Source organism: Bison bison, unplaced genomic scaffold (assembly GCF_000754665.1).
Source record: "Bison bison bison isolate TAMUID 2011002044 unplaced genomic scaffold, Bison_UMD1.0 scf7180017864034, whole genome shotgun sequence".
In the NCBI taxonomy this organism is placed as follows: Eukaryota; Metazoa; Chordata; class Mammalia; order Artiodactyla; family Bovidae; genus Bison; species Bison bison.
The window spans coordinates 4,769,327-4,785,227 of record NW_011494606.1 but is presented as its reverse complement, the minus strand read 5'-3'; the positions used below and the strand labels follow the sequence as shown (position 1 = coordinate 4,785,227).

At 39.0% G+C, this 15,901-nt stretch overlaps 1 protein-coding gene across 1 annotated transcript in view; it reads left to right on the top strand.

Annotated features, from left to right (window-relative positions):
* IQCH (IQ motif containing H) overlaps positions 1-15,901 on the top strand; it is a 230,139-nt gene that overhangs the window by 88,588 nt on the left and 125,650 nt on the right. The window contains exons 8-9 of the mRNA XM_010834520.1: positions 6,181-6,260; positions 8,296-8,334. Of these exons, the coding sequence (XP_010832822.1) occupies positions 6,181-6,260; positions 8,296-8,334 (119 nt within the window). The remainder of the gene's footprint in view (positions 1-6,180; positions 6,261-8,295; positions 8,335-15,901) is intronic.

Below are 15,901 nucleotides of genomic sequence, written 5' to 3'. Positions count from 1 at the left end.
GAGCGACTTCACTTTCACTTTTCACTTTCATGCATTGGAGAAGGAAATGGCAGCCCACTCCAGTGTTCTTGCCTGGAGAATCCCAGGGACGGGGGAGCCTGGTGGGCTGCCGTCTATGGGGTCACACAGAGTCGGACACGACTGAAGCAACTTAGCAGCAGTAGCAGTAGCATCTTGTTTGGGATTGGCTCACCTTCTATAGGGTTGTATGTTTTGCCAAATTTGGGGGGTTTTCAGCCATTATTTCTTTGAGTACTTTTTTTTTTTTCAGCTTTGCCCTGTATTGCCTCTCTTTATAGGCTACATGATACAAATGTTAGATCTCTTGGTAGACTCCCACAGGTCCTTGAGGCTCTGTTCATTTCCCTGCACCCCACCCCCGCCCATGTCTTTTCTCTCCATTGTTCAGATTGGGTAATTTCTATTTTTCTGTCTTCTAGTTCACTGATTTACCTGTCCTCTACATTCTGCTGTTGAGCCATCCACTGAATTTTGTATTTAGATGACTGTATTTTTCTGTTCCAAAATTTCAATTTGTTTAAAAAAATGTACACTTAAAAATGGTTAAGATGATAAATGTGGGTTTTTTTTTTTTTTGGCTGCCCTGCACAGCTGTGGGATTTTAGTTCCTGGACCATGGATTGAACCCAGGCCATGGCAGTGAAACCACCGAATCCTAACCACTGAAACACCAGGGAATTCCTTGTTTTGTGTATTTTAACACAATTAAAAATTCAGTTGAGTTCCTCCTTACATATTCTGTTTTCTCTGTGGAGACTTTCTGTTTCTTTGCTGAGATTTCATATTATTTCTTTTGTTTCATGTGTTTCTGTAATTGCTTGTGGAACATTTTTATGATGGTTGCTTTAAAATTTTTGTCAGGTAATTTTAAGCTTTCTGTCATCTCAGGGTTGGTATCTAGTCCTTGTCTTTTTTCATTCAGTTCCTGGTTCTTGGTATGGTGAGTGATCCTCAATAGAAACTTTGACATTGTGGGTATTATATTATAAGACTCTGGTTCTTATTTAAATCTGTTTTAGCTGGTTCCCCTGATACCCCTGTTAATTCTCTATGCCCTTGAGAAATAAGCCAAATTAGCTACAATATATCATCCTGTGTATGCATTGCTGGATTTCATTTGCTAATATTTTGTTTACCATTGTTCAGGAGAAAGGTTGTCCTAAATTTTTTCTTTCCTATGTTTTCCTTTGGATTTAGTAGCCTGGTGAGTTTTGCCTCAGTGAGTAGAAAAATGTCTATTCAGGTCCTTTACTCATTTAAAAATTAGGGTTATTTTGTTTTTTGCTATTAAGTTGCATGAGTTTCTGGTATGTATTTTATATATATATATATATGTATATTTATCATCACAATGTACACTTTAAATATCTTATAATTTATTTTGTCAGTTATACTTCACTAAGGCTATAATTTTTAAAAATAGAAGGAACAAATAAATAATATGAAAATGAAAAAATGCAGAAACTGCAGATAGAATTAAAAAAAATAATACGATAACAATGTCAATATATTTTAAAAAACAAAATGAAAATTTTCCTAGAAAAATCTAAATTACTTAAGTTAATTCAAGAAAAAATAGGAAACTTAAAACAATAACGTTAGAAAATTTGACTTGGTAGGTAAAAATATCTGTCTTACGGACATGTGCATACTTACACACACACACACACACACACATACACATATACCAAGCAAAAAAGGCCTCAGGTCTTTTATAGGCAAGCTTTACCAATTTTAAAGATCAGGTAATTCGTATATTAAATGCCATAGGGAAACAAAAGAAGGAGAGCTTGCCAGCTGGGTTTATGAAGCTACTAAAACTTTGGTACCAAAACTAGATGAGGACAGTGCAAGAAAAAATATATAAGTCAATCTCAGGAACATAAAAAATAGCATTCTAAATACAAGGTAGCAGTATGATTATAATGTGTAAAATATATAACTAGCAAGAAACTGCTGTGTAACAGGGAGCCCAGCCTGGTGCTCCGTGACAGCCTAGAAGAGTGAAATGTGGGGGGAGAGGGACTCAAGAGGGAGGGGGTATATACAATCAGTATAAAAGACTGATTCATATTGATGTATGGTAGAGACCACCACAACACTATAAAGCAAGTATCGTCCAAAAATAAAAAGTTAGCAGTATGTTTTTATATTCATCATAATCAAGGAAGAATATGTGGCAAATTCAACATTAGAAAAATCGAACAATATAATTCACCACATTAACAGATTAATAAAGAAAAACTCTATGATCATCTTAATACACATCAAAATTTAAAAATCATAAAACACAATTCAACATTAATAATAAGAGAAAATCTTCTGGGCAGCATAGAAGTAGAAGAGAATTTTCTGAACCTGATTGTTGTCTTCAACCAAAACCCCAAAGCAAACAGTGTTCTTAGTAGGGAGGCTTTAGAAATATTCTGTTAATATTTCCTCATTAAAAACAGAGACAGTTCAAGGATGACCACTGCTGCCCTCACTCTTACTGCCGTCACTGTTGGACACTGCCCCTGAAACCCTAGCCCGTGCAATGAGAGGAAGCATGGTATAGAGAGAAGGAGCGGGAGGGAAGGGTACCCGTCAGGCATGTATGTGACTGCACCTATCAGAAACCCTAACTAGCAGGACTTAAACAGTGAGTTCATTTGTCTCGTAAGGAATCAGGAAGTAGGGAAACTAGCGACGGTGGTGCTTATACACAGCGTTGTAACAACTCTCTTTCTGCTTTACCTTCTTTAGCATGTTTCGTTCATCCACCTCACAGCTCTAAGATGACTCCTGCAGATTTGTGCCTTAACATGCTCATTCCAGGCAGGAAGAGGGGGAAATAGTAGCACCAGTCTCTTCCTGGAAGCCCTTGGATGGGCCTCCCTTCAATTCTCACTGGTCACACGGCCACTGTTAAAGACAAGAAAGGCTGCAAGTGAACGTGCAAGGATAAGGTTAGGATTAGTATTAGGATGGAGAAGGCAGTGGCACCCCACTCCAGTACTCTTGCCCGGAAAATCCCATGGACGGAGGAGCCTGGTGGGCTGCAGTCCATGGGGTCGCGAAGAGTCGAACATGACCGAGCGACTTCCCTTTCACTTTTCACTTTCATGCATTGGAGAAGGAAATGGCAGCCCACTCCAGTGTTCTTGCCTGGAGAATCCCAGGGACGGGGGAGCCTGGTGGGCTGCCGTCTATGGGGTCACACAGAGTTGGACACAACTGAAGTGACTTAGTAGTAGTAGTAGTATTAGGATTGGGGACATAAACGAAATACTTAGTATTATTGATTATGCTTGGTCTAATCCATTCATGAAATTCTGTTCTTTGAAATATATGTAATATCTGGGGCTTACTTAAAACATTACTTCTTGTTTATCTAAAGTTTAAATTTAACTGCATACCCTTTTTAAAAAATTGTTTTCCTAAATCTGGAAACCCTAGAAGCTGGGAATGTTGATACCCTGAAAAAAAGTTGAGGTTCTAAAATTAGCAAGGAAAAAAGTGAGATGGCTTCCTGGGAAGCACATAACAATAAATTGCTACCACAAGAATCATACAAATACTTCCAGAAAGACAAGATTTTTTATCCCCCTGACATTGAGGCAAAATTTATCCTACAGATTTTTTCAGAATGGAAACTGAGTAGCAAAATAGGCAGTGTCTTAGGATGCAGACATTCATCAAATGCATGTATCCCATAAAATTCAAGGCCATATGAAGTTATAAATTTAATGATAGAATTTCTGCAGGTAATGAAGAAAAACCTCCAAAATTTTTTTTTAGAGATAACCATTAACCATGGATTATCCATGTGAAATTGCAATCATATCTTTATCCTACCAAATTTCACTGAAATTTTAATAAATTCCTTTAAAAAGGAATTAATAAATTTAATAAATTCCTTTAAAAATTATGCCCACTTCTCAACTGCTATTTTGTTTCATCATGGTAATTTAGCAATAAATCTCATTTGTCTGCAGGAACCTGAAAGTTAAACAAAAAGTGTACTGAAGTTGCAGATAATAGGAAAAACAGGCTTTATGGGTGAATCTGAATTCATACTATCCTCGGTATACAGTGTGAGCTGACCTTCAAAGTTAGAGAGCCAAGTTCAAGTGGACAACTGGGTAGGAGAGCACAGAAGTCAAGGCAAAAACTTGTAGGATGAAAATGGTGTCTTCACACACTACAGACGTCCCTCTGTGTCCACGGGGGATTGTTGGTTCCAGGACCTGCTGTGGATACCAAAATCTGCAGATGCTCAATGGTCTTCTACAAAATGGCGTTGCACAGTTGGCCCTGTCTATTCCTGGGTTCTGCATCTGCGGATTCAGCCAACCGTGGATAGAAATTGGTTGAATCTGTGATGCAGAATCCATTGTATAGCCAGTTGTATGGCCAATTGCCTAACCTTGGGGAAGGTGGTGGGCAGTCTCACAGTACAGGAGGATCGCTGGAAGCAGAAAGGTGGTCAAATAGGGTTTGTCCAACACAACAAAAGTCTTTTGTGAAGGTGATCTCTAGTGCTAAGACAATGGAATTCCTGCTACTTTTTAGGAGATGGCTGAAGACATTCCCTGCAGCCTACTTGAGGTAGTGTAAGAGAACCAAGTGCTCAAAGTGGAATTCTAAATTGTATATTGATATGCTGTATTTGAAGAAAGTGAAAGTTGCTCAGTCGTGTCCGACTCTTTGCAGCCCTATGAAATTCTCTAGGCCAGAATACTGGAGTGGGTAGCCTATCCCTTATCCAGGGGATCTTCCCAACCCAGGAATCAAACCAGGGTCTCCTGCATTGCAGGTGGATTCTTTACCTGAGCTATCAGGGAAGCCAAAGTTTATTACCTCCTTCGAGCTGGAATTGAACCAGTGACCTAAGGATGACAGCAGCTTATCACCTTTACAGTCCTCCGCTCTACCAGCTCGGAGAAGGCAATGGCACCCCACTCCAGTACTCTTGCCTGGAAAATCCCATGGACGGAGGAGCCTGGTAGGCTACAGTCCATGGGGTCGCGAAGAGTTGGACATGACTAAGCAACTTCACTTTCACTTTCCACTTCCATGCATTGGAGAAGGAAATGGCAACCCACTCCAGTGTTCTTGCCTGGAGAATCCCACGGACGAGGGAGCCTGGTGGGCTGCCGTCTATGGGGTCGCACAGAGTTGGACACGACTGACGCGACTTAGCAGCAGCAGCTCTACCAGCTGAGCTATCGAAGGGTGCTGATATTTGAAGAGTATCTGTTAATTCTTTCTAAGATTTGTTGTTAGAGAACTGACAGAAAAGGGGTGGACTAAGGAAATGAGTAGAAAGAAGCCTCACTTCTTTGACTCAATTAACTATGTAAATAAATTATTTGTTCTCTTTCTTAAAAAGAGCAGTATAAGGATTTTTCTCTCCTGAGAATGTCAGATTTGAGCTGTTTTGTAAAGGCAGCTGTGTTTGCTGCCAGGCAACAGTAGAGATTCGATTTCTCTTACAAGCATTATCTAGCATGTAGGCTTACCTCCACTATGGACTAGATGTGTTCTCCTTAAGTTGTTGCTTATAGATTTATTCCCAAAACAATATTTACTTGTGTTTTTCACTTGCTTTATTTATCCCAAGCCTCTTAAATTCTTTAGAATTGTCTTTTTAAATGATTATACATTAGAATAGTCCATCCTATATATAGTTACTGGAGAAGGAAATGGCAACCCACTCCAGTATTCTTGCCTGGAGAATCCCATGGACAGAGGAAACTGGCAGGCCATGGGGTCGCAAGAGTCGGACATGACTTAGCGACTAACCGAACCATCATGTCCCTTTAGACCGAATTTGGGAATACAGCTATTAAAAGAAATCTTAGAGTGAAACATTTTATAAGACAAAGATAACTTTCTAAGTTGCTTTCTTTAAAAATGTGCCTCTTTCTCTAGGAAGTTTGCATAGGGGAGTTGACCTTATATTCTGATGGAACTGTTGCTCTTCCAAGCTCTTTGCTTTCCTTTTGAAGTCAATGATCACAAATGTTTCATTGAATTGATACAAGAATGACTGGGAGTGAACAGAGAATGGGTGACAGAGCCACCTGACTTTTAAGGTGCAAACCCAACAGCATCAACCCAATGAATCAGTCTCTCTTTTTGCAAGAGGTAACCCTTCTTCACCTCTGTCCACAGCCCCGTTTGCTGCACCCCAGAGAACAGAGTCGATTCCAGAGGAGATGAAGACTGTCTCTCTCAAGAGACAGAGATCAAAGGTATTCATATTCCTAACTAATAAAAGAAAATTGTTCTAATTTACAATATCCTCAGTGAGATTTTTGGTAATATGTGCATGTTATAGAGTTGTACGTTTCACATAGAACTAAATATTATTTCTGCTGCTGCTGGGATGCATTTGATTTTAAAAGGGAAGATTGTTCTGCAAGTAAACTCTACCATGACAGTATCAGTAGGATCTAAAAAATTCAATCATGTTCCATTATTTCTAGACTAACTGATTCAGTTAATCTCTACTGCTATCTGGTCAAGGGCCCAGGAGTCTGGAATACAAGGCTTTATATACAAATTTGTGTTACATGGGGTATATTATTGTATGCTGTGTGCTGTAGGTACTGTGCTTAGTCACTCAGTCATGTCCGACTCTGAGACCCCATGGATTGTAGCCCACCAGGCTCCTTTGTCCATGAAGATTCTCCAAGCAAGAATACTGGAGTCTGTTGCCATGCCCTCCTCCAGGGGATCTTCCCAACCCAGAGATTGAACCCAGGTCTCCTGCATTGCAGGCAAATTCTTTACCATCTGAGCCACCAGGGAAGCATGTTATTGTGAGGTTTGCTTTATCGTTAAGCATGGGATAATAAAGCAAGTTCCCCAGTTTTGGACAGATACCTTAATGCAGAAGGGAAAGGGGCTCTATTCTCTGACCTTAGGACCTCAGAGTACAATGCTCATCCCTATGGAGATTCTCCTGGTTTAAAGGTGCTGGACTTTTATAGCTTGCTTTCTTATGTTTATGAGCCACAGACAGACTTGTGATAATTGAAACTTTTCAACATAGAAGGAGACAGCTGGCAGTGTTTTTCTTTCATTTTTTTTTTTTTCTGGGCTTACCCTATGGGGTCATGTTTACAGCTGCTCCCATTAAAAAAAAAAAAGAAAATGAAAGCAGAATTGAAGAGTGACACAGAAGAAATTAATCCCCCTGTGTCTACATAGTCAACTGTTACCTGTTCTTTGTAGACCTTGTCTTTTAACATGCACGTCTTCCTCAAGATGTTTTCACTGTATTTGCAGCACGGGTGGGCTGTCTCTCCTTAAGAGATTTCCAAGCTGTTTATGTAGCAGTATGTCATGTGACACCCCAGTTGCCATGGCAAATATTTGTGTTTCGTGAAAAACGTAAAAAAAAAAATCAATGTAAATGGCCAAATCCCAAGACAGACAGGCCTTCAGGCTAGTGTTTGGCCTGCACCATCATGGTTTCCATCTCAGCTGTTTAACAGGCTGTGTGTGCAAGGCCATGGGCTAACGTGCATAATGGGAACAGGCAGGCACACCTGTTTTGCTTCTCACCGTGTTGGCACTCTCAGGCTCCACAGTTTATAGGTAACAGAGCTACAGGTAATGTAAATATGACTAAGTTTTATCCAGTGAGCGGAATGCCTCAAAAAAAAAAATTTTTTTTTTTGTAAATAATGACATTTCCTGAGTGCTGATTAACCCTGCCTTTACTTTCCTGTCTACTGACTTCACCAAGCTTTCCCCTAGTGCTAAAAGCAGTAATATCTAAAGACTTTCCTAATAGTCCCGAGTTGCTACATTTCTGAATTGACTCTTGAATGGTAAATGAAATTATTCATAGTCTCTGTGAAAAGTGTCCTAGCATGGAAGTTGAAAGGCTAAGAGAAAGACTGTGATAGGCCTGGCCTCGTGATAAACCCCGAACAGAGCTTGGATCAGTCCCCACCACCGGGCAGTGAGGTGCCACATACAGAAGCCCTTTCTTGAAAATGGAACTTGGCATCTGATTATAGTTGGTCGTTTTTAGTATTTATTTTGTCAAACTCTTTCTTCAAAGCAAACAGGGCTGTTGGCAAGCAGCACATCACTCTGGGGTGGGGAAGGTCTTTCTAATTATTAGCTCCTGCCTGCCTGGAAAGAGGGAACAGGCTGGCCCAGCAGGGAAAGCTGGGGAAGTGGGGGAGGGGGAGACCCTGTGCCTTCTATTTGTTTTGTAAAATTACCCATGAGAGTCATTTTGATTTAAACTGTGTCTGTTCTTCATTGTAGTGGAAAGGCAGAAAGTCAAGAGGATACCATGATAAGAAGGTCTGTAATTTGTGTGACTAGTTGCAATTTGGGGTCTGTCACCTGATGTCCCTTCCTTTTGCTTCAGGGCAGAAGTATGGGAGGCGGGTTTGACAGCTGGAGACCAACAAAAGTTCTTTCCCTCTTCTTTTATAAAAGAAATTAAATCATGTTTTCAGAAAATACGGTTCGTTTAAAATGAAAAACACTCCCCCTTCCCTTTTGGGACTGACTTATTTCGCAGGCTGTAGTCCAAAAAAGTGATTTAGCATACTCAAATTTTTCTGAATCACATCAGTCTTTGACCTCTATCAAAGATTTTCGTCTTTTAAAATACAGCTAAAAATGATAAAATATGAAAAACAGACTCCAGTTGTTCTCCAGCACGTGCTTACACATGCATACAGGGATGTGCGTGTGTGTTCACACGCGTGTGCACTGCACTCTGCATCTATGATGTAACAGGCAAGAGTGTGGGATTTAGAGTTAAGCTGACCAAAAGAAACAAGGAAACCAAAAAGTTGGAAAAATAAAATAGTCCCCACAAAGAAAAGCACATGCCAGCAAGGAACATTCCATAGGTTCATGTGTGGGTAAGAGAAGTTCTAAACATTCACTTAGTAAGGAGCAGAGCAAGAGAGAACCAGATTTTCCTCTTACTAACAGAGGAACTTTGAGCAAGTCACTTCAGTTCTCCGTATCCCACTTTCCTCCTCTGAGAAATGGGGATGATACCTCCTTTCTCTAGGGTGGCTCTGAGGACTAGAGGTGTTATCATGTGTGGAAGTACTTTGGAATGATAAAGTACTTATTTCACTATTCACTAGTCTATTTTTAAGAGTATCTTCTAGGCCTCCTTCTCTTGGTGACCTTATCAGAATTTCAGAGGGAGTTTAGTCACCCCTTCTCAAGGAAAAAGAGTTCACGTTTTGGGTCTCTTCATACTCCTGCAGAGCTGAGAGCATTCAGGGCTGTATTTACAGCAGTGACAGCATTACAGTCGTTCTGAACCTAGACAGAGGGTGCTCCGGGACAAACTAATCAATGCAGTTCAGTCCCCTAACTTCCCTTTACTTCTTGCTGTGAGGAAACTGTGAGCTTGCTTCTGCACCTTAAAATTAGGATGTGCTTTAAGAATACTAAGGCATTCTCTATCTGGGATATTTCTAACAGCTCATATTGATTGTGTTCTTAAAACATGCACTTAGTATTTTCCATACTGACCAAATGCTCGTAGCAGCCCGGAAGAACCTCTGTACTGTCATTGCCCCCACGCCCACACAGCTGGTAAAGAGGTACAGAGGCTCCAGAGTTTGTGCCCTGTCCACATACCAGGTCATGAACTTTTCCTCATGGGCTGGTTTCGATATTATTGCTACTACTTTCACTACCAGCAGCTAACATGCATGTGTACCTTATCTGTGCCAGGCACTGAACTTTTTTACAAGGAACATCTCACTTCATTTTTACAACAACTCTATGCAGTAGATACTATTATTATTCCCATTATACTGGGAGGACCTACATTCAGGGAAGTGAAAGTCATCCAACAAGTGGCAGAGCCAGAATGAACTGCATGACTGCCTAGAGACCCAAACATTAGATATTTTTTAAAAATCTCAATAATTTTTTGATGGAAATCTTTCTAAAAGATATATCTCTGCCTCCCTAATGTAATTTAAAAATTTTCTCTATTCAGTATCATACATGTATATATCCAGTTTCTGGTGTCTTTTTATTTCCTTCGATATCAGGACAATGGTCATCACCTCTGCTCTCAGGTCTGCTTTTATTGGCTCTGAATTCAGCAGCCTTTTCTATCTCCTAGATCATTTAACTAAGTATCAATACATTTGGTTGAATGATAAGTTTGAGTCAATCAAGTTCAGTGTAAGGATCCAAGGAATAAAATAATAGACTATAGTAGAGTTTGTAGTAGTTATTTCAAGAAATCAAAAAAAAAAAAGGAATCTAGTTCAAAGGTTTGAAGTTTCTAAAATTGCCTCTCTCAACAAGTAAATCTTTTTATTATTTTAACAACTATGTTAAGATCCACTTAATTAATATTTTGATTTAAAAAATATACCTTTATAGATAAAACAAGCAAAGAAATACATTTATGGGACATAGGAGTCCAGGTTGAATTCATGAGTGTGTTTGCTTCTGAGAATGGTGGAGGGAGAGGAATGAGCTAAAATGAAATATAGAGAGGACTTCGATCGTACCTAATGTTTTGTTTCCTTTATTTAAACATACATAAATATATAAATAAATATTTTTTAGCATATGATATAATTATAAATGTATAAAATGTACTGCATTTTAAATATTAAAAATTTAAATATATATTTTTTGTCTTCTTTGCTTCATATATATATGTGTATATATACATATATATATATATCTCTCTCATGTATCTCTATTATATATAATCTGTATTATCTAACAGTAGGACTTCACAGAACAACATAATTCATCCTCATGGAGGTCCTCCTGATTTAAAAATACTGGATTTTCTTAGTTTACTCTCACAAGTTTATCAGTCATGGATATATATATATGTATGTATGATATATATATGTCACAAAATATGTAATATTTATATGTCAAAGAAGACAAAAGATTAATGTATGTCCACGATAGATGTTTTTATTATTCTCTATAGTTTTCTGTAATCTAGAGACTTTTTCCAAACTAAAGGAAAACAAATAGAAAAAGAAAATCCTATTTCTTAAGCCATGCACTCTATTGTAAAATATCCTTTGGTGTAGAAGGATTAGGTTTGAGTGGTAACACTGTAATATCAAATGCGGGGTCTTACTTCTCTTAGTCAATATTGTTACTGTCTTTAGTATTTTACCATCATATATTCTTTTTTTTTTTTTAAATTTTACCATCATATATTCTTAATCCTCTTGTTAGAAAACTATATGTTACACTATAGCTGAACTATTTTAATCAAGCAACACATGTGACATTGAGCATATGACTGCCCTGCAGTCTCCTTTCCCCTATCTGTATAAAGAGGATATTAGACCAGGTCATTGTTTTTAAGCAGTTTCCATGACCCCTATGATGCTCACCCTGAAGGCCCTAGGAAAAGGAGAAAGTCAGAAGCCATTACCTGGTTGTTTGACATTAAATTATAAATGTCAAATTATTGATAAGTATTAAAGTTATTAATAAATAAAAAGCTTCCAGTTTTCTTTGTTATAAATAAAACTGCCATGAACGTCTTTTAAATTTGTGCATAAATCTTTGTCAGTCAGTCAGTTCAGTCGCTCAGTCGTATTCAACTCTTTGCGACGCCATGGACTGCAGCGCGGCAGGCTTCCCTGTCCATCACCAATTCCTGGAGTTTACTCAAACTCCTGTCCATCAAGTTGGTGATGCCATCCAGCCATCTCATCCTCTGTCATCCCCTTCTCCTCCTGCCTTCAGTCTTTCCCAGTATCAGCGTCTTTTCCAATGAGTCAGTTCTTCACATCAGATGGTCAAAGTATTGGAGCTTCAGCTTCAGTGTCAGTCCTTCCAATGAATCTTCAGGACTGATTTCATTTAGGATGGACTGGTTGGATCTCCTTGCAGACCAAGGGACTCTCAAGAGTCTTCTCCAATAATAGAACTCCTTGGTCAAAGGATATAGACATTTTCAGATACAAATAACCAAACCTTCTATTAAACTTTCTATTCAGCTCCAAACCTGAAGCTATGAGTTTACAAATAATTTGTGTAATCATAGAACAGCATTGAGCTATAAACCTAGCCCAAGTGGTGTTGAGTTTAAATTTTACTATTCACTCATTCATTCATTCAGAGATTCTCTATTGACCTTTCACAGTGGGTCAGGCAGGGCACTAGGCACTAGGAATATAGCAGTGAAAAAAATAAGTCAAGTTTTTGCCTTCTTGGGATTTATATTCTAATAAGGGAAGAGGAAAGTTGTTTATTTTAATATGTGAGGTAGTGGCGAATGCTATGAATTAAAATAAAGTAGAATATATTGGATTGGTCAAAAATTTCCTTTAATTTTTAAGTAAAAGACACATCTTTAATTCCCATCCAAAACTTTATTGAACAACATATTTGCTCTTTTGTTCCACTACCTTCTGCCATTTTCCAGGCAACTTCATAATTCCATCTTCCCAGTACTTTGTTCTATTTGAGCAAAGAACTGTTCCAGGTGCCTTTTACAGTCTTCCAGGGATTTGACATTTTTTCCATTAAGAGAATTCTGTAAAGACCAAAATACATGGAAATCCAAAGGTGCAATGTCTGGTGAATACGGTGGATGTTCAGAACTTCCCAGCCAAGCTGTAACAGTTTTTGCCTGGTCATCAAAGAAACGTGATTTTACATTATCCTGATGGAAGGTTATATGTTTTCTGTTGACTAATTCCGGATGCTTTTCACTGAGTGCTGCTTTCACTTGGCCTACTTGGAAGCAGTTCTTGTTGGAACTAACCATTTGGTTTTCCAGAAGGAGCTTATAACAGAGGACTGACTCCCTTCCAATTCCACCACATACACAACATCACCTTCTTTGGATGAAGACTGGCCTTTGGTATGGTTGTTGTTGGTTCATTTTGCTTGCCCCATGATCTCTTCTGTTCCCCATTATTGTACAGCATACATTTTTTTCATTGCCCATCACAGTTTGTTTAAAAAATGGAACGTTTCTGTTACATTTAAGTAGAGAACTGCATCTGGAAATACGGTCAAGAAAGTTTTTTTTTCCCTCTTGTTGGAACCCAAATATCAAAGCAATTAACATATGCAAGCTGGTGCAAATGATTCTCAATGCTTGATTTGGATATTTTGAGTATGTCAGCCATCTCCTGCCTGGTATAATGTTGATTGTTCTCAATTAAAGTTCAATTTGATCACTATCAACTTCAATTCATCTGACCAATTGTGGAGCATTGGCCAGTGAGAAATCTCTAGCATGGAACTTCACAAACCACTTTTGACAAAATCCATAGTCACAGCACCTTCTCCATTCACTGCACAAATCTTTTTTTGCACTTCAGATGCATTTTTACCTTTCTTGAAATAATAAAGCATAATATACCACAATGTCTTTTTTCTTCCATCTTCAATATTAAAATGGCTATAAAAAAATTCACCAATTTGGGGGCTTCCCTGGTGGTCCAGAGGTTAAGAATCCACCTTGCAATGCAGGGGACACCGGTTCAGCCCCTGGTCCAGGAAGATCCTATATGCTGCAGAACAATGAAGCCCATGCACCACAACTACTGGGCCTGCACTCGAGAGCACTCAAGTCACAACTGCTGAGCCCACGTGCCGAGACCCTGTGCTCTGCAACAAGGGGAGCCACCGCAACCAGAAGCCCGCGCACCTCGCAACTAGAGAACAGCCCCCACTCACAGCAACGAAGACCCAACACAGCCAAATTTCTTTTTTTAAAAAATGAAAAAAGAAAATTCACCAATTTTGATTTTTTTTTTAATGCACCTGATATGATAACTGTCACAATACATTCTAACAAAATTGTTTCAAATGAAGTTGAGGGCAACTAAGTTCTGCTAGAGCCATCTTACAGAAAAAAACTGAACGAACCTTTTAGACTGTCCAATATATGTCGGTATAGAGAGCGTGACAAGATGAGGTATTATAAGAATTCTGCAAGTGTTTAGTGATCTGTGATCAATGGACTTGCTGTACATACATTTTTCCTCACGAAAATTGTCACGTCAGACTTTACTTTGGTGATGATAGAGGACCTTCTGAAGGCTTGCTATTTTTCCTTCACCTACAGAGAAAATGATAATGTGTTTTTTTTTCCTCAGGAAACTAGAACTCCAGGCTGCTCTGAATTTCCATCCTATTCAGTACATATCCCTAGCAGGTTCTTCCCATCCATCATAATTGTCCAAGAGGCCCTGAACTATGTCACATTCTCTCAGAGAGTATTAGAAGGGTAGCAAGAAAGATGAAATCAATGCAGCGGTAAAACAAAATGTTTCTGGAAAAGGCAACTTTACATTTGACTAAATATAGATTCCATCTATTTAAAAAATCTCCTTGATTTTGTTGTTTGATCTTCAGTCAGAACTGGATCCACTGAGTGGTTCTGCTCCAAAAGAATACAACCAGAGATGAGGATATTTTTTCTCCTCAGGAAGTGTTTCAGAGTTCAGGAAAAATCATTTAAATAAAGATAGATTTCAAAACAATTACAGAAATTATCCCTGGAGGATTGCTGCTGATCTGAGTGGCCTTTACACTCAACTCAATGAGTTCTCTATTTTTGTTGTTTAGTCTCTTTATAAAGGTGAAGGGCTCTGACTCTCACTTTTAACTGACCCGTAAGGCTTATGCAGTTTCTATGTCCTACAAACTGAGAGCGGTTCTGTTGATTTGCTGACCTTAAAATACTGGATTATCTCCTTTTGGGATTCTCTCCCCATGACCATCTTTACACAGAGTTGGTGCAGTTAGTATTTCGCTATTATAGTTTGTAAGTTGCTAGAGTTTCCTGTATAAAAGCTAGAAAAGGGGGGAAAAAAACCAAACCTGGGTGTCTTTCATGGTACATGAAGTAAAGTTATTGGAGATGTTTGCCTTTAATTTGATGGCCTCACTAGCTCCAGGAGTGTATTAAACACAGTACTGGAGAGGTAACACTGTAAGTCAGAGAGACATAGAGTGTCAAAATTAGAAGTGCCCTGTTGTAAATTGAAACCCCATGGGAGAAGTGACTTCCTACAGAGGCCACAGAGGAAGGTGGTGACAACCTAGATCCTTGGTCTTCTTCAGATCCATCACTTTTCCACCATACCATGGTTCTCTGGCATGTTCATCAGGGTTGGTTTAACAGGCAGTGAAAAAGTCTTTACATATATTCTAATCTTCACAATAACTTCTTAGGACCCTCTCATTTTTACAGATAAGAAACGTGTCAGAAAGGATGTTGTCATAGTCCACTCAGGCTGCTATAATGAAATATCATAGAGTGTGTGGGTTAAACAGCAAACATAAATTCTCACAGTTCTGGAGGCTGGCAGTCCAAGGTCAGGGTGCCAGACTGGCTGGGTCTGATGAGAGCCTTCTTTCTGGTTTGACAATGGCTGCCTTCTTGTTGTATCTTCACATGGTAGAGAAAGAGATCTCTTTTGTCTCTTCTCATAAGGGCACTAACCTCATCATGAAGACTCCACTCTCACATCCTAATTACCTCTCAAAGGTCCTATCTCTGGGGACTAAGGCTTCAACATATGAAATTTGTGAGGACACAAACATTTAGTCTATAGCAGATGGTAAGTTGTCCAAGAATACATAGCACATAGTAGCAGACTTGACTTGGACTTGATCCCAGGTTGGTCAGACTTCAAGGCCAAGGCTCATTTCCCTGGACCCACAATATCTTATTTGGGTTAAAGGTGAGGCCAGTAACATTCAAGACTCCTCATGCTCTAAAGTTCAGGTCTGTGATTGGGCTCAATTCCTGAACCCTGATGAGGTCAGCTGTTGTCTCTGAATATTGTATGTATCTTTCAGACAAGTCTAGCAGGCTGAGGTCTTGGTGTCTGTTCTGTACAAACCTTAACACACTGTAAACTCTTAA